This window comes from Pavona decussata, unplaced genomic scaffold (assembly GCF_977016875.1).
Source record: "Pavona decussata unplaced genomic scaffold, jaPavDecu1.1 SCAFFOLD_133, whole genome shotgun sequence".
Taxonomy (NCBI): Eukaryota; Metazoa; Cnidaria; class Anthozoa; order Scleractinia; family Agariciidae; genus Pavona; species Pavona decussata.
Genome location: NW_028145546.1, coordinates 3,219,519 through 3,247,366, shown reverse-complemented (window position 1 = coordinate 3,247,366; position 27,848 = coordinate 3,219,519). Strand labels below are relative to the sequence as shown.

The 27,848-nt window shown below is 37.3% G+C and overlaps 2 protein-coding genes across 3 annotated transcripts; both read left to right on the top strand.

Moving 5' to 3' along the window:
- The first annotated feature begins 272 nt into the window (after positions 1 to 272).
- Positions 273 to 13,486, top strand: LOC146468269 (SH2 domain-containing adapter protein F-like). Its single transcript, XM_085124756.1, has 5 exons — positions 273 to 699; positions 8,990 to 9,429; positions 10,631 to 11,035; positions 11,497 to 11,616; positions 12,085 to 13,486. Exons 1-5 carry the CDS (start codon positions 328 to 330, stop codon positions 12,305 to 12,307), a joined length of 1,560 nt encoding a protein of 519 aa, XP_084980882.1. The 5' UTR covers positions 273 to 327; the 3' UTR covers positions 12,308 to 13,486.
- A 2,356-nt stretch (positions 13,487 to 15,842) lies between these two features.
- Positions 15,843 to 26,052, top strand: LOC146468268 (uncharacterized). 2 transcript variants are annotated; one of them, XM_085124819.1, is made up of 5 exons: positions 15,843 to 15,976; positions 21,756 to 21,836; positions 22,061 to 22,186; positions 24,347 to 24,476; positions 25,740 to 26,052. In XM_085124819.1, exons 1-5 carry the CDS (start codon positions 15,880 to 15,882, stop codon positions 25,753 to 25,755), a joined length of 450 nt encoding a protein of 149 aa, XP_084980945.1. In that variant the 5' UTR covers positions 15,843 to 15,879; the 3' UTR covers positions 25,756 to 26,052. The 2 variants fall into 2 exon arrangements, with proteins under 2 accessions (XP_084980945.1, XP_084980944.1); XM_085124818.1 differs by lacking the exon at positions 15,843 to 15,976 and adding an exon at positions 19,320 to 19,630.
- The last annotated feature ends 1,796 nt before the right edge of the window (positions 26,053 to 27,848 follow it).

The window sequence follows — 27,848 nt, the reverse complement described above, 5'->3', positions numbered from 1 at the left end:
AATTGTTTGTCATTTCTAAGAAGAAATGTGAAAACACTAGATCTTTTAGGTTCTGCGAAATGCTCCCATTTCTTGCATAAATATTTTCAGTATCTTAACGTCATTTCATTCTTTTCTAAGCAAATACACTAGGGAAATAGACCAACCCAATTTTCCGAAGGAAAAAAAATCTCAGGTTACCTTTATATTATGACCTTTTATAGCGATATTTACACCACTCTGCCAACCGGAAGTAAACTTGACGATAGTCACGTGAGTACAGTCCGCTTCGAGCTTGTGTCGTCACATCCTTTTGCGGCCATGATGATCACGGACATACGTTAAAATATGTCGCATATTGGTAGCTACTTGAAAGGAAAGCTCGGGGGAAGCAAAGCTCCTAAAACGCCAAGAAGAGACTACGAGGATAATAGGAGCAATAGCGACGATTCTGAGAACGACGAAAGCTATCTAGACCCCGCAACTGTTCATCCAACTTCATCGCCTGCTAGTGGTCCCGTTATGCCCAGTTACCCTCCTCCGAGACCGAATCATTCACCAGCGAATCGACGCGTCCAAGACCCAGGTAAAAGGGCTTCAGTACCAGTAACGTTTGGTCAAATGAACAAAGCTCCTGTCCCAAGAGCTAGATCTCAGAGGCCTCAAAGCGCGGAACATTTACAACAAGGAAAAGCCCCGGTTCCTTCTCAAAGACTCAAGGTTAGTTTCATTTACCAATTGTGATATTTGCCCTACACTGGCTCATTCAAATGTGCACGTTGAAGCTAGTAAGCTTCTAGTATTTTTCTCGTTTTATCGATTAAAACAGTTAGAAGCACTTGGATTCTTTTGTTGATTATGGAATATAAAATTTAAAACGTCAAAGGAATTCTGTTGTAGGAGCTTTAATTTTCTTCGAATTCACAAATGAGGGACTTAAGCTATAAGTTTACACTTGCGAAATCATGTCGCTAGCTTGCGATTTCCGAGAATTTGGATAAACTTAGCGTTAGAACTGGTACGAGAACATGAAGGAGCAAATCCAAACTGCCATGAAATAAATATTAATTTACAACATGCAAGCTTTGTTTGAAATCGAATTAAATGCACTGGTTATTTCCCTTTCTGTATATATTACTGTGGCCAAATTTATGGTCAAGAACCTTGTATGATCCAGCAACACTATAACGGAAGAAATCAATTTCTTATATTAGTTTGCCCATCTCAAATCAAGAAAATGTGTGCACATGCATGTATCACTGATTAGAAGCTATGTATAGCATTTTCTGTTTACAAATTAATAGTAATTAATGTCAAATTTATTTTGTGTTTCATGCCAACCATGAATGCATTCAACAAGTTTCATAGGTTAATATACCATGGTTTGTCATGTAAATAACAGTGAGTGATGTTACTTGAAATAATACGGTTTATATTGTTCCACATTTACTAGCTAATGTTGAAGACATGGTCTAATTGATGGCGCCACGCATGTCATCCATGCCACTAATCTGTTGCTGTCTTACTAAATTTACAGTTGTTTTCTGCATCTTTCAAGAACACGAGCTGAAAAGTTCAAAAGCTAGTAATGAGAATTGTTTTTTTATAATTTGCTATCAAGCATAATTACAATGATGACTAGCAAATCCTGAAAAACAAGAACAAACACCAATCGCAACACAAAAGTTTATTTAACTGACTTCCTTGTTTGCTGATGAGCCTGCTGTGCAGCACATAAATTTGTTATCAATGCAACTGCAATGCACAAAACTCTGAATTTCAGTCAGAGCTCTCATATTGTTAAAAAGAGCTATAAGCCATGCAGTTCCTATACGAGTTCACAGGACTACCAAATGAAACCTGCAGAGACTGACCATTGCTGTTCTTACTCACTGATTAGTAAAGAAAATTAATTGAACCTACTGCCATCCTTCAGTTCTTTTTGCCTCCCAAGCCTGGGGAAAGTAGAGTTTCCATGCTTTTCTACTGAATGTAAGCCATTTCCTGTACTCTCATTTCTCATAGGTTGTGGGGGCAAGGAAGGGGAGGGGAGGAGAGTTGCAACCCCGTAGTCTCTATCTTTGGTTGTTCTATCAGTAGCTCTTATATCTAGAATATGCATTTGGCATTATAAACTACCCTTTTATCATCTAGCTTTTTGCTGTTCTTGTCAATGTTTTGGGTCAGTTTGGACATTATAGAGAAGAGGTGGCCATGCCATGATACATGTGTTACTTTCTAACAGTGACCTTGAGTAGAAGAGCCATGGTGGCCTGTAGGTGTGAATTTTATTTTCTTGTGTTAAAAACAATATTTTACTTACTCACTGCACTTGTTGACAAAATATTGCTTTCACCACTTAAAACTAACATTCATAATCTCTGCACCTGCATGTATTATCCTCTGCAATATGTATTTCTTGTTGAAAATATAATATTTATCTCTAAGTGAAAACTAAATCTCAGCTGACAGCAGTTGAAGTCCATTTGTTGAAACTGGGCACACCCCATCCAGTGGATAAGTCACTTTATTATATGGCTGTCTCTGCGAGCGGGCAAGATGACTCAAATCCTGCGCTGTGATTGGCTACCCGAGCGGGCAAGATGGAGCTATCTTGCCCGCTCGGGATTACCCGTTGCCCGTTCGCTTGGCATGGAAAGTTTAATCCCAACAACAATGCAATCTTTCCTTCGATTTTCTTGTTGTTTTGGGGGAAAACGCTCACTAAAAAGTTCGGTTAACTCTCAACATTTATCTAAAGGAAAGGAAAGAGAATGGAATCGTCCTGGTGTTGTGAAAATTTTGTTTCAGCTACAATCTGAATGTGAGTTTAACCGGTGAGTTGCTCTGCGTGTAGTATTTTAGATAGAGTTGATTTTGTAAAACTTATTGTGTCAAGCCGAGTGCCAAATTGATAAATTCTCTAGGTTTGCAATGACTGTATTTAAATCATAGCGTAGTGGAAGTTGCGTTAAGTGTTTAGAGGAGTTTGGAAAAGTATTTTTCTCAAGTTCGCCGAAGAAGCTCACGTTTTTAATTTAGCCGCGTCTTGCTTGTTGTAAACAAAATCTTATCAATGTTTCGCCCAGTTTTCTGATTTACCCGCTCTTTTTTTCGGCTTATGTTTGCATATAATCTCAAAATCTGTTGTTTCATTCAAGAATAAATGATTGGAAGCCGAAAACTGTGTAAAATGTTTATTATTTACGCCACCGCGTGATCGGCTGAAAATGGCGAGTTTGCCGGATTCTATTCAAATCTTCCCGCTATTGCGAAAATCTAAATTTTTCGTTCTCAATAATTGTATACTCCCTTTAAGCCATTATAAAGTTAGAGCACTAAGATAATTTAGGATTCCTTGTTTTCCACGATTACATGCTAATCCAAAAATGCACTGAAAATAAATTTTGCACCGGCCGGCTATGAAAAATTTCTTTCCGAGTAGAGCAGTTTCATGTCCTGTTTTGTTTTGTTGTTGTAGTTTTAACTTGAAGGTAAAGCCATATAATAAATCCTTTATTGACCAAGCTTGTTCGGTCAAGATGGCTGGATATTGGCCTCGTTCTTTTTTTGCGTTTTTATGGACCTCGACTTCGTCTCGGTCCATAAAACGCAAAAAAAGAACTTGGCCAATATCCAGCCATCTTGACCTCACGCTTGGTCAATAACGCATATATCCAGCAGATACTGCAAAATGTGCATCATTAAAATGCATTTTATCCACTGGGTAGCAGTTTATCCATTGGATAAAATAGTCCACTCTTTGAACAACTGGGGCCAGGAATATCCCTGATTGCTTACTGTGTGTTGTGTGCCGACATACTCTTAAATGAAATTAAAATCCAATGGAATAAGGAACTTACGTGAACTGCAAAAGAGTAGATTAGCTCCCGTTATTCTGTTTTGTCTTTATGCATAAATACTCTAATATACATTGCCTCTATTAGGTGCCTTCGCTTGATTAGCCCCTCCCCTGAAATGCCCCATAATGGTGTTATGAAACTGGAAATAAACACCAGCTTGTCTCTTTAACATGCAGCTGGAATATTGAAAACAAACAAACAAACAAACAATTTTACAGTGTATTAAATTCAGATGTATTTTAAAGTATAATAAATTTTCCAAAATTCAAGCTGGTTCATTACGGTGGAAACGACAAAACACAATGTCAACTAGTATTTAGCCCTCCAGGCTGTTGAAATTTCATAATGGCACATGTATATGTATGAATAATACATGAATTGTTTCTCAGTTAGTCAAAAATTGACTGACTTATTATTTTGTTTTGGTAAAAAATACGTCAAACAGACCAGCTGATGTTAACATTAATAAACGTAATTCTCCTTGTGGAAACCAAATATTTCCTGTAAGGCAAATTTTTATTTCCTTATAAAAAAAACCCCCTCAGTTTACTTTGGGAATTTTAATATTTTCAACATAACTTGCGGGAATGGGTATTTATTGAAATGACAATAAAATGTTTGATTTTCTAACATTGCTTAAATTGCTTGTCAGAAATGTGTTGCTAAGATCTTAAAAATAACATAATATATGATAATCATTATTTATTTCCAGTTGGCCTAAGAATGATTTTTTCAAAATTCTTTGGTTTAAAGTTCTTTTACAGGTGTAAGTTTCAAACCTGATGGAAAACTTATAAATTTATGCAAATTCTTTTCAATGACAGTACGGCCGGCAATTTCTATTGATGATAAGAATTCCATTGTGCAAATAAAAAATTGGTTTGATTTTCTTAGAAAAAAATTTATAAATTTCAGACTTTCTTTGTTCAATTTTTTATTCATATAAATATACCATAAACAGGATTATCTTTTTCCTTTCAGCTTTCTTGTATAAGAGATTTGCATATTGAAATAGAACATGTTTTGCAACATTTGTTGAGCCAGCCAGGTGCCACAACACAAAGAAGTTGTTTTTTTTGTAAAATACTTAATAACTCACAGTTTTACTCACTGATAAAAATTCTCCCTGTTTTATGCCAACAGTTCTCTTTGATAACAGACATACAAATTCATATAACATGCACACATATATACAACATAGATTGTATATATTCACAGGAAAGGTTTGAATGCAAATGTAGTCATTATGTGGAACCACAAACCAATTGTAAATAAAAAAGTGTTATTCAATTAATGGACATGCTCTTGACAATATTGTCTCCACGTCAATATAAAAGTGCCCCCCAGCTGTAAACATTGAATCATTCGAGTTCTCTGAACACCAGCATGTTTCTTCAAAAATGCAACTGTGTAAGGATCTGTAAATCGGAAAAGAATCGCACAAAGGTAAAGTGTAGACTGAAGTGATCTTTCATATTTAAATTTTTGCATGATTTCTTTGGCTTATTGTTCAATGTTGGGTTAAAGGATGATTTCAAAGTGTATTTTGTGTCAGATACAGTAATTTATATTCATGGGGTATTTTAAACCACAGGGAAATGTTGTGAGGGCAGATGACGGTATATACAGTGTAAATTATTGTAAAAAAACATCCTATGTGATGGTTAACATGTTCCTATCCTCTGCTTTCATTAAGATGTAGTTTGAAGGCAGGAAGATATATAACATTGCATGATTAAAATATATAATATTCTAAGCTTTATTCAAAAACATTTCAATTTTTTTGTTCCATTTATTTCTATCTGTTAAGTGTCATGTTAGGATTCATATATGTATTTTCATCATAGAATTAAATTTTAAGAGTTAAAAGGCTATAAATGTACATTATTTTGTACAGTTCTCAAAGCATTGATCTATTCATGCAATCAGTTCTTTATATAAAATGCCTCGAAGGAAGGTTTCCAATCTAGATATAATAAACCTTCTCATACAGCCTTGTTGTAATTCAGAGTTCAAAGTATTATTAATTTCCTTCTGACAGATCAGCAATGTAAGTCAATTGTACGACTTCAGAGATGTCTTTCTGGGAATAGCATTAAAACACTTCCTCAATTCCATTCTTTGTTTGTGACAATCTTTGTTTGGTTCAGTCTGTCTCAAACAGCATCTGTTTGCATGTGGTTTTGTTTCCTTTTTCAGTGATCAGTATAAATTATGCTTGTTCAATTTGAAAATTTAATGCTCAAACTGTGATAGAAAAAATGCTGGCGAGGGAATGTTTTACTCTAAAAATGCCATTTTTGAAAATAATCTTTAGTTTTTAATTAGTGACTTGTCTACAGAGGAGTTTTTATGAACATAATTTAATTTAAACTGCCTGGGGAAATACACGGCTTACAAGCATGTTAATTAGCTTTGTGATAGTCATGGCCCTGAAATCAATGAGTTGTGGCTTTTATTTCTCTCGGCAAACATCGCCATATCCTAATCCTTCTCAAACTGGACTTCCAGGCACTGAGAATGTTGTTGCAGTAGTATGGCCTGCCTGATGGTGAAACATTTTGTTCATTTCCAGTATTTGTTTCTAAAACTACAAATTTAAATAATGTCTGACTGTGTTCTTGTGCAGTTCTAAGAACTCCAGGTATAGAAAATTTATTAAACAAATTATTATAATCATAGGAGTGAATGGTACCTGTTAAGAATTATCCAAATGTTTTATTTGTCATGGAGGAGAACCAATGTGATGTAACAAAATGGATGAATACATGTAACCTGCAAGCAGTGAAGTTGATAAAGCTTGTGGACCAATTGTCCATAGCTCTGAGTTTTCATACCACATCCATGTACATGATTGTGTGATATGTCACAGTAAAATGAAACTTCACTGGTCATCAAGGTGTGACATGTACGATCTGCAGAAAACATTGTAAAATATTTTCATTATTATCAAACTGCTCTTAGTACTGTTTAATGGTCAAAACGAGTGTGAATATTTAAGTTATCTTGAGGAACCACACAAAATATTGCCTGATACTTAGCCTGCAAGGCTGTAGGCCAAGTTGGCTAAAATCAGTGGATATTCTGCAAGATTGAGCAGGACAATTGGTTTGAATTCTTATTTAGCACATTGATAACAAAGTACAGTTTTATTACAGAAAAGCTGGAGATGGTTATTATTTTGCCATGTTTCTCCACGACACACAAAATTACATATATATCGCACTAGGATATTTGTTGACTACAGATGATAAATGTTCAGTGCACCGTGATCATATTTGGGCAGTGCTACGTACAATGTGTTAAACGATAACATGCGATATTCATACAGTTATTATGGAATTATTTGTACTGTAAAAATCAGTCTTGACTAGTGGTTATTCATACAGTAAAAAAAACCGTTTTCTATTGTGCATATGCTCATCTCGTTACTGTTCTTCTTCACTAGTTAATTTATAATAATTATTGTACCAGAAAAGCTTGAGGTGGATAATAAATCTCTTCTTAGATGTTTTGGTATTCAGTATCACTGTATATTTTTACTCGTACACTGTAGTTTGTATTATGACCCACCCTGAGGACTCATCAACATACAGTGATATATATTACACACCAAAACATCTTCATGTGCAGTAATGAGGCATATTTTTTCCTTGTTATTGTTTTCATGTATGTAGGTGAAGTACTTTTATTGTAAGTTAGAGTTTCCTTTCTTTTTGTCGTTTTCCCAAGCACTGTAATTAACACCTTTGGGGCATCCATTTAATTGGCTCTCACTGTTTGGATCATGATCCAAACTCCACCTTGCAAATTATGAATTAAATTTACTCCACTGTTAAACTTATCACTGCATAGTAAATTTTAAAATATGAACTGTGTTTTTCTAATTAATGTAATATACAATGCAATACAATATTTGTTTTGCCATATACACAACATTTACAGCGGTAGTTACTAAAACAACGAATGACCTAAAATGACCTAAAATAAATCTAAAATGACCTAAAATGATCTAAAATAAGTTCGAAATATTCTTAAATGATCTAAATGAAGTGAAACCAAGATAAAATTACAGAATTACAGAACTGAGTGCTTACCAAAGAAAAGGCTGATACCAGGAAGCTGCTGTGAACTACCGGAAAGACTGAAGAAGACTTGAAAGGTGCCGATGGTTGCACGTAAGCGGATTCAAAGACAAAGTTGCGCAAACAAACCACACTAGAGCGAATCTCTCTTTTTGGTTGGTCCGAAAGACCCAAAAATATTGACACCAACCAATTTTTTTCGGGTTCGTTTTCTGGTCACACATTAAAAGCCACACCACAAGGCTAAATTCTTGTGTAAACACTGATAAAACGCCTTTGTAAACAATGTAATTAAAAGGATATATATCTGTGTATCAATTTCCTTAAATAAAGACGCAGTTAACAAGTCAAGGGTAGTGCATGAATAAAAGATAACTCTAAGTCAGTTCCATATAAAATAGCTGTATCAATCCAAACCGCGTTGCTGGGCGAATCATGGAACTTCGCTTTGTACCAATCAAAACCGGGTTGCTGGAGAAAAACTAGGCACTTCGTATCAATCAAAACCACGTTGCTGAGTGAAACTTGGAACTTCGCACCAATCAAACCCACGTTGCTGGGGAAAAACTAGACACTTAACAACAATCAAAGCCGCAGTTGTGATACAGTAATTATCAGGAATTTCCCTGAGATTGTCTCCGATAGAGGCGAAACGCGTCGGAAATAAACAAAAAGCATACAACTACCAGAAGTCTTCCGCTGTGCTGCTCACTAGTATTTGTCATAAAATTAAAAAAATAAAATCATTTTAGATCATTTTAGGTCATTTTAGGTCATTTTAGACCATTTTAGATCATTTTAGGTCATTCCTTGTTTTAGTAACTACGCATTTACAGCACAAGATGGAAAAAATGAAGAAAATGAAGGAAAGAAGATAAATGGCGAGAAAACCTGAAACAAACCATGAGGCTTATAACAAGTCAGGCTTCCTCACTTAAAATAACTAGTCTAGTCTAATATTTAGGTGTTTAGAGTTAAATAATGTTGACTTGACTTGACTTGATTTGCAGTGATAACAGTTTTTAGAGTTTTATTTCTCCTTCCTTGTTGCATGGCTTGTAGATTTCTGGTGATGACTATTCAGATCCATGGGACGCGAAAAAAGCCGTATCTCCAGCTGGAGATTATACTGATCCATGGGACGCGAAAAAAACACAGGCCGGCTCTGCGGCAGATGATTACTGTGATCCCTGGGATAAAAAACCAACTGAACCAGCTAGGAAGACTTCAAAAGATGATTACTGTGACCCGTGGGATGCCAAACAAGATGCTGTGGCTCCAGTGCCTGAAATGGCGCAGGTTACCAAAGAAAAGAAAAAACAGCCAAGTAATGAAGACTCAGACGAGGAGGGTTATGATGAACCCTACGACCTTGGAAAAGTTACGGTATTGGATGAACAGTTAAAGAGGCTGTCAATGAGGGGCATGCGGCCATTATCTGTTGATTCGGCATTCCCACCCGGCCATGATGACAAAAGAGGCAGGATGAACAGCGATGCAAAGTAAATAATGATTTCCTTTTCCATTGTTTGCTTAGATCACTCTGTCCAGGGAACACCAGTAGGTCTTGGGACATGACCACTATTCATTTCAACAATGTCTAGAGTGATTCTGTTGAGTGACTATTGGCTTACAGTTTCCCACAGAAATTTGACATTCTTGAATCAATATGATGATGTCAAATTTCCTAGGGATATTCCCTGTTATGCCTGTCCAACGATACCCGCAAACAGAAGCACCCTATTAACTTTTCTGTTCTCCACCAATTAAGTTTGTGTAGCTGGCATGTTAATTTGCTCAATTATTTCAGCATTTCATGTACATATAAAGGTCAAATCAATTGGTGAGCAGGAAATTCAAAAAATGAATTTCCTGCTCACCAATTTGACCTTCACATGTACATGAAATGCTGAAATAAATGAGCAAATTAACATGCCCGCTACATGTACATAGTGAAAGCAGCCTTTTCGGGAATGAATAAGAAAAATGAATCAAAGAATTTTCTTCATGGGCAAGTTCTATTCATGATCAAAATTTTATAAACTGGTCAGACTAGAACAAGATTTAGTGGTGAACTACTAAAATTAATATTAATTACTGGATTTTAAGCACACTTGCACTATCTGTTTCAAATGTACATGTACATGTACTGTAAGTGATAAAATTTTATTTAATTCAGTGGAAAAGTGGCTCCTTGAGTTAATTGAAAGAGTAAATTGTAGCTTAATAAATAATCACTCTAAGATGTATGAACTTTACCAGGCAGTTGCCTCTCACATATTCCGATAACACCTTACCTGGAGGTCTATGCAAATGATCCAAGGTACATAAGAAATTTGGAAATCCTTTGTGACAATTCACTTCTAAAGAGACTAGAAATTACAACTGGTTCTGAAGCTTTTGCTCTAATCAAAAGACTTATTCACCTCTGCTAACAAAGCCCTTGTGATAAGAGCGAAAGTTTCAGAACATGCTTAATTGTAATATCTGGCTCTGTAGATGTAAATTAACCTTATTTCTTAAATCTGATAATGTTTAAGGAAATGCTGAGGTATAATTTACTATCTAACGCTCAAATTGACACTACCAGTCTGCACTCAGCCAACTCAACTTGGGGTCATTATGTTGACTTTAGAACTACCGTATTTCAATGGACTACTGGGATCAATAGAAAAAAGGTTTTAATTTTATTCACTTTTTTAGTGTACAGTCTCCCAGTATGGATCAGAGGCCAGCAGATGATTACGACTCTCCTTGGGAAAGCAAAAATTTAGCTTTGCTTGGAGTGAAGCAAAATTCACCACAGGCACCAGTTAGCGACAATCGACCGGCTGATGATTATGACAAACCATGGGAATGGAATAAAAAGTTCCAACCAAATGGCCATACTCAACCACCAAAACAACATGAACCTCTTCAGTCTCCTAAAGCCGATGAGCGGCCAGCAGATGACTATGATGCACCTTGGGAGTGGTCCAAGATGGCGCCCATGGTACAGGCTAAGGAAGGGGAAGTGCAAGGTGGGGCTGCTGCACCTCCCAAGAAACCTCCAAGGACATTTGAAACAGAGCCAGCTATTAATCCTAAATTACCACTAGAACAACAAGGGTAAGCACTGATGTACAGTATAATTAGGTTAATGTTTGTTTGGGTTAAGTTTTGCTTGAGCTACATGCAGACTACAGAGCATGCATTTTGTATTTAACCCACTGGTTTCTGTAGCATAAAGCAGAGTTCTAGTCTAGGAATATTTAACGAATAACACTCCTCCCTAGATGGGATGTTAGTCCATAGAAAGGTAACCCTTTCCCTCTCCCCCTCCCCCTCCTTCTCCCCCTCCCCTTCCTCCTCTCTCTCCCCCCTCACCTCCCCCACCCTGGACCTCACCTACTTGTTTGTTTTCTTGAATATTTCTCTGGCAGTGACCTGTTGATGAAACGTGCCCGCTCAAGAATAGCCCACCTAAAAGAGTGATTTTACATGAGTAAACTACAATGAAGTGAGTACTGTCAACATTTGTACACATACAAGCGTATTAATCATAGTTTTGTTTTGTTATTGTTATACAGCTGGTACCATGGACCTCTGAAGCGATTGGAAGCAGAAAAACTTCTACAAACAGCTGAAGACTGTAGCTTCTTATTGCGGAACAGTGAGAGTAGTCAGAATGACTTCTCTCTGTCTGTGAGGTGAGCTTCTCTTCCTAGATGACCATTTGTGTCTCCAAAGGCATTTGTTGTAGAGGTGTTTTCAACTGAGTGTCCGACCAAACCCAGAGTAATCACCAAAATCATTCATGACAAACATAAGAAACACAATCAAGACCGCAGTTGAAACTCAAAGCAAATATTTTTTACAAATTATTTGTCATGTAAGTGGAGGTTCGAATTGATTGCACATTTTAGTGAATGTGCAGATTATTACATGTAGTACGCTATGTTCAAAGGTGCTGCATGACCAATATTGAGGAAAAAATGTACATATACACTGGAAAGTCTCTGACAGAAGAGCGCAATAAGAACAGAATAATTGATAAGATCACAAAATCACTGATAAGTTTGTCAAATGAATCCCTCTTCTTTTGCCTCTCATTGCTTCAATGCGTAAATTAAAATCTCTTGGATTATTTTCTAACATTGAGTTGTTTCTCTCCTCAGAAATAACAACTCTTTCATGCATTTAAAGATCGTTTGTCAGGGCAACAAATACATCTTGGGACAATTTAGCAAACCATTTAATACTGTACCAGAAATGATTCACTATTACTCGCTGAACAAGCTCAACATCAAAGGAGCAATCCACAAAAAACTCTTACATCCAGTGATGCAGTCACCGGAATATTTTACACTTGAGCCACCTGGATATTCTACAGCAATGTGAAAATAAATCGACGTGAAATTGTACTGAGCAGTGGAAAAATACTAAACTAATTTTCATAAAACCAGTTATAAATGAGCCATGGATGGATCGTTGATGGCAGAAGTTAATTCAAGAGGTCGGGAATGCCTATCCAATGTTAGTGAATTTTAATCACTCTAATTATGTAGATTAATTACCGTAAAATGAATCGTGTGCGAGCATGCGCAAAGAGTTCGCATTTTTATCTTAGTTACACTATAATACAGAGCTTTCCGTGGTAATGTAGTTATGGAGTAAAAATGGCGACAAATGTAGTGTCATTTCATTAGATTAAAAGGTCTTTTCTTGCTTCTGTTGAGGGCAATGGCCTTCCAAATAATTGATGTTGAGGAAAGATAATATTCTGAAAGTTGGAAAATTGTAAAAATCAATGTAAATCTTGGAATAGTTAAGTAAATTTGGGTACTCCACTGACTGTATTTCGCGATGCCTTACCAGCGATTTCAGAGAAAATAAGTCTCGGAATCTATATCTGTAAATTTTTTTGAAAATAGTACCTTTATTTTCAGTTTCCCTTTTTCCACATTCCCAAAATAACTGAGAATAAAACATGACAAGGTAATTTTGTAATTTTGTAAGGTATTGGTACTGTTAATTTTTAAAAAAATTTATTGTTACTGCTTTTCGTGGGTATTTTGCCACAAAGCTTCATTTTCACAATTTTGAGTCTCAGGTCAGCACCTTTAAATTTTACAAAATAATGCTTTTATTCAAATTAATTTGAGACTCTCAAAAATACGTAGCAATTTGTTAACAGATAAAGTTAAAATACAGACATTCACTTTAGAACTGAAAATACATCTCCAGCTTTCACAGCTGTGTACCTTAGTATACATGTGTGGGGACGGAACGTAATGAATGAATCAAATTGAAATACTGAGTGTGTTCCGGCTCATATGAATATTCAATTGTATTTTGTGGTTAGTTTTTTGAACAAAATTATTGTAACTGACCTAGTTGAGACAATTATTCAAGAAACTGCGCTCTTGTTTCGGTGCTGTAGCGATGATGAGGCAATACAGCCCACTTAACAATGACAGATCGTTATATTATTCAATATTATTATTTAGGCTATTGTCTTAGGCATAAAAAATTGTACGAAACAAGGTAAAATAAGAATCTCTTTTCAAAATGTGGTGATTTCTTTCATTCGTTCTTTGTTTTGTCTTTCTTGGTGTCTGATTTCCCTTGCTGAGGATTCGTTAACCCGCATGCTTCTCAATCTCACATCCTCGGAGACCCGGCAGATCATCGGGCTTGGACGAAGATTTCACCGGCGAAATCCGGACAAACGGAGACGGTGGCGGTGAAATCATCGTCCCGAACCGACTATTCGCCCAAGACGCCCGAACACGCTCGCTACTGTTGATGGGTCGATTTATTACAATAAAACTGTAACAAATGTGAAAGAAGAGCTTACGTTTAATACGAAAGATTGCCGTTTGCCGTTGAGGGAAAATTATACTGGTGGATTAGACCTGAGTCGGGAATATTCGGGAGTCTTCGGAAATCCTAGAAATGTTAAGTAAATCTTCCTAAAATAATCGGAAGTCTTCAGTAATCGATTTCAGACGCGTTCAGCATCTATAAGAAATCATTATTGTTTAAGTTGATTGCAATGGATTGCATAGCGTGTTCTCACTGTGCATTATTTCCTGCGTCATAAAGCGTGCACGTTGAAAAAAAGTGTAGTCTGTTTTTCTTGATGCTAAGCCCAGTCAATAACTAAATGGCTATTTCCTTCTAGACGAGCGCAGTGACCTACCTGTTTTATCTCGTTATTTTAACTTACGTATTATCCTCTTTTAGAAAATATTGACGACAGGAAAATGGGTTATTGCCAGAAACACGAGCTTGCCAACCACTTGCGGGCATAAAATTGATGCTAGCCGTGATACTGAGAACTTGCGCGCAAGAAACGCTTTTGATCGATACTGCTTCATATTTTGCTTCCCTGCCAAGAAATTCACCTATTATTGCCAATTATGCTTCATACATTCTATGTATAACGTTTTTCTAAGTTCTGCTTTATCTATTCAACTTCTGTTACCACCAGGCATGACAATAACTGATCAAATAAACTCATTTTTGAAAGCGAATATTGCAAGGGGTTGTGGGGTAAATTGAGGGGATCGTAGGTCCTTCGCGGACATGGTGACCTATCCTTTTTTGTTTCATTTCTCGAAATAATACATATAGGAGTGAACAATCACAGAACGTTTGAGAAAATTTTCCGGACAACTTTTATTTCGCGGTAAAGTAGATGGAAAATGCAGGAACTGAGCTATAAAATATAATTACAATATTTATATTTACAGTTGTAAAACAGAAAATTCTCGTTGTGTGTGGGCGTAAAACGTAAGTTACAACATAACATCTCAACTCTCTGTTTGTTTGTTTGTCGAAAGTTCCTTTACCGGTATATTAATCCTGCTTTGAATGATGATACGATTATAAATGAAAGTAGTTAAGTATGGTGAGAATTTTTTACCCACTTTGCATAAACGATCCGGCTTTAAGTCACTTCTCCAAGACGAAGTAAACACGCCGCACATACTTCTAGAACTAATATAGATTGTTCCATGTCGCAAGCTACAGATTGTGAGGAGCCGATATTGCGAGCGGGTAGCGGATAAAATAATTTCTTTCAATACTCCGTATGTTTGCCGCCTTTTTTTCACACCGGTACAGTCTGGTCGTCAGGAATTGGCTGGCATTAATTTTGACGTACGGATATTACTTTACTCAAGTGTCATATTTCTCAGTTCTTTGTTTGTGATGTCTTGGTCACGTTTTCGAAAAGATTTAGGATAATATTTTGTTAAAATAAATGAACGGATTCCTAGAAGGATTCATACAAGGTGAAAAGTTTCAACACTCCCTTTAGCAACTATGCACTGAACATAAGCGCTCTTTCGTCGTGACAGTTTTGTTTCACTTCAAAACATTTCTGGTACGTTGTTAATTCTGTTCCACGCCCTTTGACTGATCCTTCCATCCTTGTCCGAAAAGTCTCCACTGTTTTGGTATGTTGACATTAGAAACGATTTAAGAAGCGATATCCAATAACCACAAGCTTTGTAGTTCGCGCGGGGGCAATACATTCGATTCCCACCCGCTCCTTCTCCGAGCGTCTCTGCATGCTAAAGCAAGCTAGTCTGGTCTGCCGAAATAATGTACTCTATTAATTAAACTCTCGACATTATAGAGACCTCCCTAAAATATCTGGACTTCCCTTGTAAAGTAATACTGTCTTCATTTATAAAGTAATGTGCGTTTTGGCCGGTAAGATTGGTCTGTCTGATGTCGAACGTAAATCTTCAACAGGGTTAAATCATCCGCTGTTTTGTCTCCTATAAACGTGACACGCGCTAGAGGTTTATAATAGCAAAGGTATTGAACAAATCAGTCAAAATGGATCAGACAAAAAAATAACAAGATATTATAAATGCCAGAACAAACCAATATATATAAATGGTGATATATATATCTGTGTCAGAGACGAAGTTCAGTTCAAACAATCGCGCGTCAAGATGGCAAGGCAGAGAAAACGTTTTACAGCGTTCTTGATGGTTTTCCTTGCAACAACTGCACTTCTGTCGGAAGTTTCTTCGAGTTCAATTCCAAGAAGTAAGTAAGGAAGTTTAAGTTCCTTTACCATTCTTAAAGTGGAAGACCACAACACAGTGCTAAGCTAGGACACGGATATTTAAGAGAAAGGAATCTTACCGCGCGAATTTTCAAGAATCGTGCAGAAGGTGGCCTTATTTCGTAGTACACCGGACATCGTCTTTTTTTCGGCCTCGAAAGCAAAAGGCATTGATCTATCCATTTCTCGAACGTAGTAATGCTTGATAACTATAGGAAAGTTGTTTTTAGATTAAATTTTGAGGTGACAAGGCCTTTAGACGTCTGTTGAATTGACTTTCCGCCGAAAACAGTTGCATTTGAATATTATGATGTTCGGCCGAGAGCCAATAGACCTATTCGATCGACTATTCGGCTAACTCAATGTTGTACCCAATTCAGAAACCCCGGGGTTAAGATTCTTTGTTTATTGCATTTGCATTATAATGTAGCATTCACATTTAAATGATATGGAAATACTTAGAATAAAACATTTTATGCCCAAAGGATTTGAATTGGGTACAACATTGCGTTAGCCGAATAGGTCTATTACTGGACTGACGTTGTTGTGTCTTGTTTCTTGGTCATTCCTTATTTACTTGGACGATGAAGTAAACCTGGACAATCTATTAAGTTTCAGTTGATTTTCTTGTTGCTTCAACTAAACAAGATGCCGAAGACAGCTCTATCAGTGCAAATATTGTATTTGTTCCATTATAAGCTGCCATATCACGCCTTATCAACGCTATTCGTATTACACTTAATAAGGCACTAACTATCATGGGGATGAAACTAATCTACAAAAATGTTAATCGGTATGCAAGCCGCATGACGACATTCAATTAAATATATGTCGAATTCATAGCTCTGCAGCAAAAATAACACAAACAATGTAAAGCATTTTCATTTTGAGCAATTCATCAGCCTTGAATTTCAGAAGACAGCTCTTCGGCCAAACTGGGTACACAAAAACAAAAACATGAACAAAACTCAAGGTTAAGGAAAGCGGCCATCAAAATTATTACATGAACCGAAAATCAGAGCAAATTAAAGCCACATAGTTTTTTCACTTTTTACTCTAAACTTTTACGGGATACGAATGTTATTTTGCCCGCGTGCTGATATTTTTGGTATTTTAATTCAATAAGTGTGTCATGGCGTCGACTAGATTTCTTTTCTAAGCTTTGTTTTGATATGTGATTAGATTTAAGGCGAAAATGTTAACCAAACATCAACGTGCTGAGCACTGATGCTATCTATATGTTTGCCGCTTATCACGCTTAAATTAACCTTGCTTTGAACCTGAATTATAATCTAAATTGTTGAGAAATATTGAAAATAACGTATTCTAAAATGTTCCAATGATAAAGATGTTATCTGGAAATACCATAAATGTAATTGAATATCAGACAATATTTTTCAACAGTATTTCGTTCAGTATTGCAACTTGATCATTTGTTAATGCGATTCCTGAGTTTTGATTGGCTTAGCCGACATGCAATATCAACCGTTATACCATACTCAAAAAATAGCGGTCAACAACTAGTCTTCAAGTTGTGTTTTCGAAAAGAAATCAACAAAAAGAAAAAGAAGTATGTTAGCAATTTCTTGGGTATTTTTAATGAAACCACAGATAGTATTCCTCTTGCGCTTGTTGAATATGGGATGTTTCAGAAACCAACGCCAGAGACGCGAGACATTCGATTCCCACCCGCTCCTTTTCCGAGCGGCGGTACATGCTGAAGCAAATTGGTCTGGTCTGCCGAAATAATGTACCCTATTAAACACTCTACATTCTAGAGACTTCGCCAAAATATCTGGACTTCCCTTATAAGTTATGTGCGTTTTGGCCGGTTAGATACGGAAGCTTATAGGTTCCATCTGAGTTGTACAGAAGCTTGTAGGTGCCATCTGAGTTGTTGAAAATCCGAAATAGAAGTCTTTGAAAATCAGACATCTGACTTGTGAAAATCCGAGATCCGAGTTGTTAAAATCCGACATCGGAGTTGTAAAAATCCGACATAGGAGTTGTGAAAATCCGACATCCAAGTTGTAAAAATGAGGGCAAGAAACAATTGGATGATAGAAATAACTATCAGCCACTAGACAAACAAATGGTTAGAGATACATGCCAGGGCTGAGTTGCTCGAAGCATGGTTAGCGCTAACCATTGGTTAAGAGGTATTAAAACCTATAGGTTGTTATGGTATTTAACCCGGGTTAGCGCTAACCATGCTTCGAGCAACTCGGCTCAGATTGGTTTTCCTTGTAAGATGCAAACAAAGAAGAATAGAGCATTTCATTGAGCACGCAAATTCTTACCACCCTACTACAAAATTTACGGCTGAAGTCTCACAATTAGGAACAACATTCTTGGATACAACAGTCTATAAGGGAGAGAGATTAGAAAAAAAATCGATTCTGGATGTGCGCACGCATTGCAAACCTACTGAAACATTTCAGCACACAAGTTACAACAGTTGCCACCCATCGGGCGAAAAAAAAAGGCTTCGTGAAAGGAGAAGATCTTAGGAGACTTAGGACAAACTCTTCTAAAGTTACGTTTGAGGAGAACATTAAAAAAAATAGAGCACGCAGGATCTCAAGAGCTTATCCCAATAGTCTGGTGGACAAATTCCTCTCAGAAGTACACTTGGCAGGTAGAAAAAAGCTCCAATACAAAAACAGAAAGTGTACAAGAAAATTATATCCTTTGTGAAACAATTTCAACCATCACTGCTATGTTTGAAAAACGAATTTAATGGCATTTAATATAAACCTAGCCATTACTAAAGCCCCATTCACACCAACAAACATGTTTAATTAAACCACGTTTAACAAAATGAAAATGGGTAACAGAAAGCTGAACCATTGGCTTTGACATAGGATTCAAGCAAACTTTAACTTATGCTTTCATTTGTGCTAAATCTGTAGTCGACAAAAATCCGAAAGTAACTTTTATGAAGGAAACAATTTTAACTGTGTTTAACTAAACAGCTTTTAAACGTGTTTAAGCCTTGGTGTGAATGGGGTATAAGAGAGGTATATAAGGAACAGATCAAGGGAGGTTCCTTATATATCCTTATACCTCTCCCCATTCACACCAAGGCTTAATTCTCTTATAGAAAAGGAAAATCGCTTAAAGACATGCTTGTATAAAGCAAAACTATCTGAAGGCTTTTATCAACACAATAGACACAGCGGGAGTCGCACATATCTGTGAACCCAATATGCTAGCTCTGAACGAAGTAACCGAACTCGGATGTCGGGTTTTCACAACTCGGATGTCGGATTTTCACAACTCGGATGTCGGATTTTTACAACTCGGATGTCGGATTTTTACAACTCGGATGTCGGATTTCACAACCCGGATGTCGGATTTTCACAACTCGGATGTCGGATTTTCACAACTCAAAGGTATTGAACAAATCAGTCAAAATGAATCAGATATAATGATAACAAGATATTATAAATGCTAGAGCAAACCAATATATATTATAAATGGTGATACATATATCTGTGACGGAGACGAAGTTCAGTTCAAACAATCGCGCGCCAAGATGGCAAGGCAGAGAAAACGGTTTGCAGTGTTCCTGATGGTTTTCCTGGCAACAACTGCATTTCTGTCGGAAGTTTCTTCGAGTTCAATTCCAAGAAGTAAGTAAGAAAGTTTAATTTCCTTTACCTTTCTTAAAGTGGATGACCACTTTACGGTGTTGAGGGGGGAGACGATGCTATCTAGTGTTCAGTACCGCTTAGATTAACGTTGTTTTGGACCTGAATTAAAATCTAAATTGTTAAGAAATATTGAAAATAACGTATGTTAAAATGTTCCAATAAAGATGTTATCTGGAAATACCGTAAATTCAATATCAGACAATATTGTTTAACGGTTTTTCGCTCAGTATTGCAACGTGATCATTTGATAATGCGATTCCTGAGTTTTGAGTGGCTTAGCCTACGTGGAATATCAGCCGTTATACCATGCTCGAAAAATAGCGGTTAACAACTAGTCTTCAAGTTGTGTTTTCAAAAGGGAATCAGCGAAAAGAAAAAAAATGTTAGCAATTTCTTGGTTATTTTTAATAAAACCGCAGATAGTATTCTACTAGTGCTTGTTGGACATGGGATGCTTCAGACGCCAACGAGACGCGAAGCACGTATTTAGGCAAATCTAACGCGCGCTTGTGGGATAATTATTACATGTTAATATTTCTCTGTACATAAATGCAAATATATGAAACATGTATTTGAACTGCGGATGAAAGGTCAAAGAGAAGAAAGATCCTCGCAGTTACTACGCAACTGAATTTTTTTCAGGCTTTCTTTTAGCAACTGCTTTAGTTGCGTAGTAACTGCGAGGATCTTTCTTCTATTTGATTTCTCTGTACGTCGGTTTATCGTGCGTCCATCAAAGTAATTGGCGAGATTAGCTTTTAAAGTTATATTTGATGCCAACAACTCCGAAGGATGCCGTCACAAGGAAGAACGGTATGCACCACAAATAGGAGATTTTTTTCGGTTGATCTGATAGCTATCCATTTCTTAGTATAGCTTGTTGCTGGCATCCATCCATCCACCCAACCGTTCATCCATCCATCCATCCATCCATCCATCCATCCATCCATCCATTTATCTAATCATCCATCTATCAGGTCATCCGTCTATCTGTCAACTCCATCCGTTCATCCATTGATCCAACAAGTTAAATTTTAACTCGGGCCCATGGATAGCATTCAAATCCGTATCGCCTACTGCTGATTGGGAAGTTTTAATAATTCCTTATCTATCATCATTGTTAGTTTAAACGTACAGCTTTTGTGAAAACCAATCCTTTGAAACACGTACGCACCGCAAGAGATAAACAAACAAAACAGAACAAACCCTTAATCACTCAGTAACTGGCTTATGTATTTATAGTGTATTTATGCACGCAAGACCCACACAGTTGGTGAAATAGGTCAAGCCGGTACTGGAATTTGCCTTGGTTCCCGTCTACACGAAAACGCATCTAGATGTTTCCGTCCACACGGACAAAGAATCAAAAACGCTACAACCAGTCTATTGAGCATGCGTAGGGGGATAACGCCAAGGAAATTCTTTCAGTGGTCTCTCAGGTTTGGCGCCATGTTTAGAGTTTTCAAAGACACGACACGCCGGTCGAAAGAGCGAGAAAACATAACTAAATCACATAAAAAAGACGTAAAACGGAGTCAAAGGAAGCCAAAAACAAGGCAGATGCGTTTCTATGGACCAATCATGAAGTGAAGCTTCTTTTAAAGATAAAAAAGGACTACAAAAGTCTCGAAAGCAATTGTGTTAAAGCTAATTCCGAGAAGAAGCGAGACCAACATCCGTCCGTGGTTATTCGCCATATTGAATTTGTTTCTCTGTTAGAGGACTGGGTCCGAAACTGTGCGAAACTGTACGAAAGTAAGGGTTTTCATTTATAAACGTACTGAATTACTTTGTAGGTTAGTTGTGTGCCTCGTGCAACCCGGTACTACGATTTTTTAAAATACGGTCATTTTTCAATCTCCCTCAATAGTACTGATCATGAATATTAAGTCATCATTTCATGACGAGTTCACGGCGATAACTGAAGTAGAGTTATTGTTTTCGTTCTTTTATTTCAATATCTTCCGTCTTCTTTGAAGCCATCTCGAATGGCTCAAAAACTACCTGCGGGGCTTCAATTTTTTTTCAATCACCGTAATTTGCGTTGGCCAATAAAGTTGTTGTTGTTGTAATGTTTGTTTTATATTGGATCTATTACTTGCAGTTTTAAGTCGCGCTGGCTCCTCACAGGGATTCAAGCGAGCATTTCTGGAAGGGCTCTATCGAGAACAGCCACAGGATGAAGGTAAGTGGGAAAATATTATTTTTCATGCCAACGTAGCTAATAAAGCGATGTTGTATGATGACTTTATTTTCATTGCTTCTATGGAAATTAGCTGTGGTTGTTCTTGCAAATTTTTCTCAAACGATATTGAAAGTAAAATTAAAAATTAAAATTTATTATTAATAATAAAATGACTGCACCAAAAGTGTTTTCCTCATTCGTGATTACTTTCCGATGTTCAACAGATTGCAAGGACAAATTGCCTAACTGTGATTCACTCATCGATCCCGACCCATCCTGGAATTTCAACGATTGCGAACACTACAAAGGACAATGTGACGTCACGTGTGGAACTGATCCCTGTATCTGGGGTAAGTTAAGAGTGCGTTTCTTTGAGATGATGCGGATCAAAATCAATGGTCCAAGATCACTCGGATCATGGTGCATCACATCCTCGGCGACCCAGGGGCAGTTAGTCGGTTAGCAGGGATTTTCGTGGGCGAAAAGAGTAAGCTTTCGCCCACGAAAATCTCTGCTAACCGACTAACTGCCCCTGGGTCGCCGAGGATGGGTGCATCAAAGGAACCGACGAATCCTTCCCCAGAGTGCCAGATTCCTTTCATGCACCATGATCCTGATCTGGATCATCACAAAGAAACGCACCCAAAGCTTAGCAGCATAAGTCTTAGGCCAACCTCTTTAAACAACCAGTTCAATAAGCAGCTTATTAATGAGAAATTTTCGCGTTTTTGTCTTTCTTTTTTTCTTTCTTTCCTTCTTTTTCTTTTCGACTTTAATGTCGTGACGAAGGAAAGTTGCTTCCTTAGCTTGTTAGTTAACATTGGAGACTGAACGTTAAACAATTTCTCCAAGTTAACATAGATTATAGATAGAGAAATATCATCTTTCCAGAATCGTGAAAAAAACACCTTATCTGAGGCGAAAATTACTTGAGAGTGTGGTAGTCTTCGTGCAACTGAATGTCTTTAATTCCGGTCGTGCTTTAAATGTGGCCAGATTTGTATTGTCGGTTGTTGCTGGAGCTAGCTAAGTCTCATTTCTTCGGCTTGCTGCACACTCGTTTTCCGTCGATTAAAAATGAAGCTGTCATTGTACACTCTGCAAGGCTTTTCGCTTGTTAATGTTCATGTTACCGGATACCTGGCTCACAGGTTTGCGAAAATCTGGTAGAAGTAGATGCTCCATTTAGGATATGGCAAAACCAGGAGCAAAGCCAAGCGATTAATTATAAATATATTAGAGAAAAGGCAAAATAAACGCTGACTGACTGAAAGCCCGCGAAGAAATCATGGGATAGGACGCCCCCAACCTCGTTCCCAGGCCTTTTCCCTTCAGTTAACAATCAACACAAATGCAGTAAAAATTCATCCCCTTCCAAACAATATAGGAAAGTAGTAGAAGTCTTTATTAACAATATATGATAAATGATACAAAAACATTACCTGCAACAAACGTGCAAGGTTACAAAAGTGCAAATAAATAAAACTCGGAACTGTGTCAGAAAAGTTCTCTTAAAACGTCCAGTTCGAACACGAGGAAGAATGTAATTATGACCGCAGTCACATAATATCCTTTTTCTCTGCGAAGGAAGAAATTCGTAGAGACAGTGATTGGGGTCTTTTGTGACTGGATCCTTTCCCATTATAGTGCGTCTTTATCCCTAGCGCTCAAAATGTCTTTCACAGGTGTATATTAAATAACTTGTACATCTCAATCGCATCTGAGATATTTACATTCGAACGTACATCCCCATAGTTCAATAGCACATCAAAATAAAGACATTATTAAGCTATTAAATAAGGCATTCAGCTCATTCAGTGAATAACAATAACGTTTACAGACTCTTATTATGTATGAGCTGGAGCGAGCTTTGCGTAACAACGTATCAATATGAGTGTCCCAGCTACAAGGATCTTGACTGAAGGTGACACCAAATCACTTAAATTGCATTCGCGATTGACCGTATTCCGGAATAAAAACAAGCGGAATAGCTTTTAGATTTCTTTTTTTTTTTTTTAGTAATTTGGGAAGGCATTTCTGCAAACTTTGGCTGACACATAATAAATGAAGAGCCGTTTCGTACTTCAGTAACTCCTAATATAAAACCTTTCTTATGAGGGATTTCATGTCATCATTGTATGTATTCGTATTCTGGAATAGGGTCAATCGAACGCACCCTTAAGTTCGGACTTTCTTCCGATAGAGTAATTTGTTTCCTTTAAATATTCTTTTGGTTCTGAAACAGTATTTGTTTGTTTTCCAGGGGATAATTCGCAGTTTTGCGTCTGGTCAACTTTGATTCCAATCATGAGTCCCTCATATCGTCCTCAGTTTCTGAAATAAATGTCAATTAATAAATGCAAACAATTATTTGAAAATTGCAAACAGTCTACTTGTTTAGAAAAACGCAAGGGCTCGTTACGGAGACTGTCCTTTTTTTTTTTTTTTTCAGTTCTTCGGCAGTTTTTTAAATACTAAAGTAGGTTTTATTGTTTTTCTATTTATTATAGGTAATAGGCCTCAATGCGAGGACATAGAAAACACAATGGATTGTGAAAGGGCAAAGCTACGATTAGAGTGCAGGAGCAGGAGGTACAAGGACGGCTGCATGAAAACCTGTTGCAACTGCAATCCATTAAAGTAAGTATTTGAACATGGGGAGAGAGGATGGCCCAGTGCTGAGCTACAGGACTCGTCTCCACCCCATGTAGTCCGTGTTAAATTCCTGTACTCCTCCCCTAGCTGGCTGACCTCGCTCAATCAATCAATCAATCAATCAATCAATCAATCAATCAATCAATCAATCAATCAATCAATCAATCAATCAATCAATCAAATGCCCTCGTCCCCGAAATGTCAATATATTTAGCGCAGAGCACTAATTAGTGACACTTCCCAGATGGATTTCGAATTGCCAACAACAAACTCAACCTACATGTGACACCAATTCTGGGAATCGAAGCGGAGCCAGAATGGTGGGAGGACGAAGGACTAAAACCCAACACTTATGAATTCCACTTGATATTCAAACATGAATGCGATGCGGGCCGGTTCGGTGGTACGTTTTAGCTGGCGCATTACCTGTGATGGGTTTCGTTGTCGAGTCCTTTGCACAATTTTTTCCTTGAATATATAACGCATTCCAGTCCATTGATTCCATTGGTCTGAGCTAAAATTTTGAATCCGCTTCGAACCACCTGTTTTGTTATTTTTTTTCACTTAACTTAAATGTTTGAGCATGAATATGTACTTTTCTTCTATATAATTTTCCTTCTGCCATTTCTCCGCTATTCCCCTCACCCCCACCCCCAATCATTTTTCAAATGGTCCGTACCTCCTAAGTACGGTACTAAACAACAGAATTCCGTATTCAGACAGCACTTACACAGGCAGCATCTTTACCCAGGGAAGCTTAATGAATTCAGCTCTGTTAGTTTGTAATTCATGAACACAGTTACGTGTTTTTGTTCCGGCGGATTCCGTGCTTGGTAGACATAGAGGTTTTGAATTGAGTGTCGAATTTTACGTTAAGTTTTGCTTTACTGTGCTCTGTGATTGGCTAGCAAAATTCGCGCCACGTTCTTAACCTATGGGAAACTAGATCCCATCTAATCGTGCAGTCTTGATCGATCACACGCGTTTTTCCCGCGCTTGACGCCGGTTACACGTATTTGCCTTGAATTCTGATTGGTTCATCGTTTGGTTTATGTCTGTTGCGATTGGTGGGAGTAATAATTTAACTTTGGTTTTGGTTCTACGGAACTCAATCGATAACCACTCTGCGCGCGGACAATGATATTAATTAAAGAGTAGCTCAGGGTACGCTTGTTTTGAATAGTTAATAATTTTTATTATATAACTAATCAAAGTCTAATTGTTTACTTTATTTTTTTATCTTTTCAGTCTAAACTGCAACTAATGCCAGTTGAAAGCCAAAAGAATGTTCAACAATTTGTCATTATACAAGATCTACGTTTTCCACAAAAGGAATGATTTAAAATAATTGAAAGAGTTGTGACAACTAAATCACTAAATAAATCACTAAGCAGAGAATAAATAAATAAAATGAAATAATTAACAACGAGGCAAACGAGTGAACCATCCCTAAGGGTACATATATTTCTTACAAGGATGTTTTTAGCTAGCCCAGTGATAAACAATTTCATGTTTGTATATCAGGCCCAGTGATCAATAAAAATTCGCTTTCAATGGTTCAGTTAACTGGAGCCATTTATTTCTGTACGCTGTACAACCTCGTTCCCAGGGTCTCTCCTCTTCACGTCTCTCGCTCCTTGGGACGTGAAGAGGAGAGACCCTGGGAACGAGGTTGTACGCAATAGGCCATTGTATGTATATGTGTATGTATATGTAATTGGCCACTCCCCCTTGGGGCTTTTCAGGGTCAATGGACAAAGGCTCTAATCAGATAGACCATGACACCGAGAACACCCGCCCTACTCTTTTCGAACAGTGCCAAGGGCTCTTTAACGTCCCACAGATTATTGTTAGGAATAAGTGTTGTGAGACGGGACCTACGGCTTATCGTCCTTATCCGAGAAGACGAGAAAGTCTAACCATTTGCAGATGTCATTACAAAGACAGCACTTTCTCCTCAGTTATTTAAAGGACCATTTCCCGTTTCCCACTTATTTAAAGAGCCATTTCCCAAAGAAATTCGGAAATGGAGTTTAAATGTAGTGCTGTGTCAAACCTGTAAAACTCGTTTATTAAGGACACTTTTAGCATCAAAAGAAGTGTCCGCTGAAACGGGGTGTCCATAGTAACCGAGGTAATTTTCGGAAAAAAATGGATGGGTCGGACCAAAACATTCAATCGCAATATTTCATGAGCTGTTAGAGATAAGCGGGTGGCGGTAAAGCAGGCTTTATCATTGTTCTACACTCGATTGAAAAAGCGTCCCGTGCAAAGTATGACTGGCTCTTGAACGAAGCTCCATTCGAAAAGCGCAAATGTTAACTGCTCCTACGGGTAAAACAACGAGAATCCTAGTTCTTTCGTTCGAGGATAAATACAAGAAGAAAACTGTAGCTACAGAATCCATTTTAACACGCTTAGCCTAGCTATCAGGAAATACAGAATCTGGCTTAGTTTAAAGAACGGAGTTCAGCAATATTTCAAATCAAACGAAACAAGAGAAAATATGCAAATAAAACGCTGAGAACCAATTTAACAAATTAAACAAAGGTGAAAGCCCATTACCGGTCGAATTTACAGTAGAACACTTGGCAAACAGTTCGAGGACTGCCATTTGGATCTCCGATTTATAATATTTTGGTACATACAATCAAGGTTTTAGTTAAATTCTGCTTAACATATAATTTTTCTCGTAACAGCCATGCCTGTGTCAACGGAACCATAGCCGGAATCCGGCCTGTGTAAAAGGAATCATATCCGGCTGACGGACTTGGGTTCAATACATTTAAAATTTCATATGTTGGGAATCCTCACAGCTCAGAGACTTACGTACAAGATTTTAAGCCCCCCAATTAAAAAAACGTCCAAAATTTGCCAAGAAATCGTCAAAAAACTTTTTTGCCAAAATTATCCAAAATTATCAGTCTTGACATTGTTGCTGCTGATTAAAAATTGCAAAGGCGAAAGAGTTCAATTCCTCGTCCACAAGCCAGGAGCGAGAAACAAGGAGAAACAGAAGAAAGTCGAGATAACTCATGCTTAATGCAAAAGTACAATGAAACAAATATTGCCGTTTCCAATTTTTCGCAGCGTTTAGTTCAGAAAATTAAAAATTACGAAGACTAATTTGTTTTTGTTTTTTTCAAAAAAATCAAATATTTGACTAAGTAGGTTGGACAAAGTCTGAGGTGAACATTTTCTTCGTGCTGTAATCTGATACAAAGTGCAAACACCTGACCATTAATCATAAGGAAACATTTTGGCATTATTTTATAAAAGGCCTTTCCCTGCAGTCAGTAAAATTTACTCAGTGCTTAATGGTACAGCTACATCAGCAAACATTACTGCCGGATCAAA

Coding starts and splice junctions, on each gene's coding strand:
- LOC146468269 (XM_085124756.1), top strand. CDS start 328: ATGTCGCATATTGGTAGCTACTTGAAAGGAAAGCTCGGGGGAAGCAAA. Junction 700..8,989: donor TTCCTTCTCAAAGACTCAAG/GTTAGTTTCATT, acceptor CATGGCTTGTAG/ATTTCTGGTGATGACTATTC. Junction 11,617..12,084: donor GACTTCTCTCTGTCTGTGAG/GTGAGCTTCTCT, acceptor TTCTCTCCTCAG/AAATAACAACTCTTTCATGC.
- LOC146468268 (XM_085124819.1), top strand. CDS start 15,880: ATGGCAAGGCAGAGAAAACGTTTTACAGCGTTCTTGATGGTTTTCCTT. Junction 21,837..22,060: donor AGAACAGCCACAGGATGAAG/GTAAGTGGGAAA, acceptor GATGTTCAACAG/ATTGCAAGGACAAATTGCCT. Junction 22,187..24,346: donor AACTGATCCCTGTATCTGGG/GTAAGTTAAGAG, acceptor TATTTATTATAG/GTAATAGGCCTCAATGCGAG.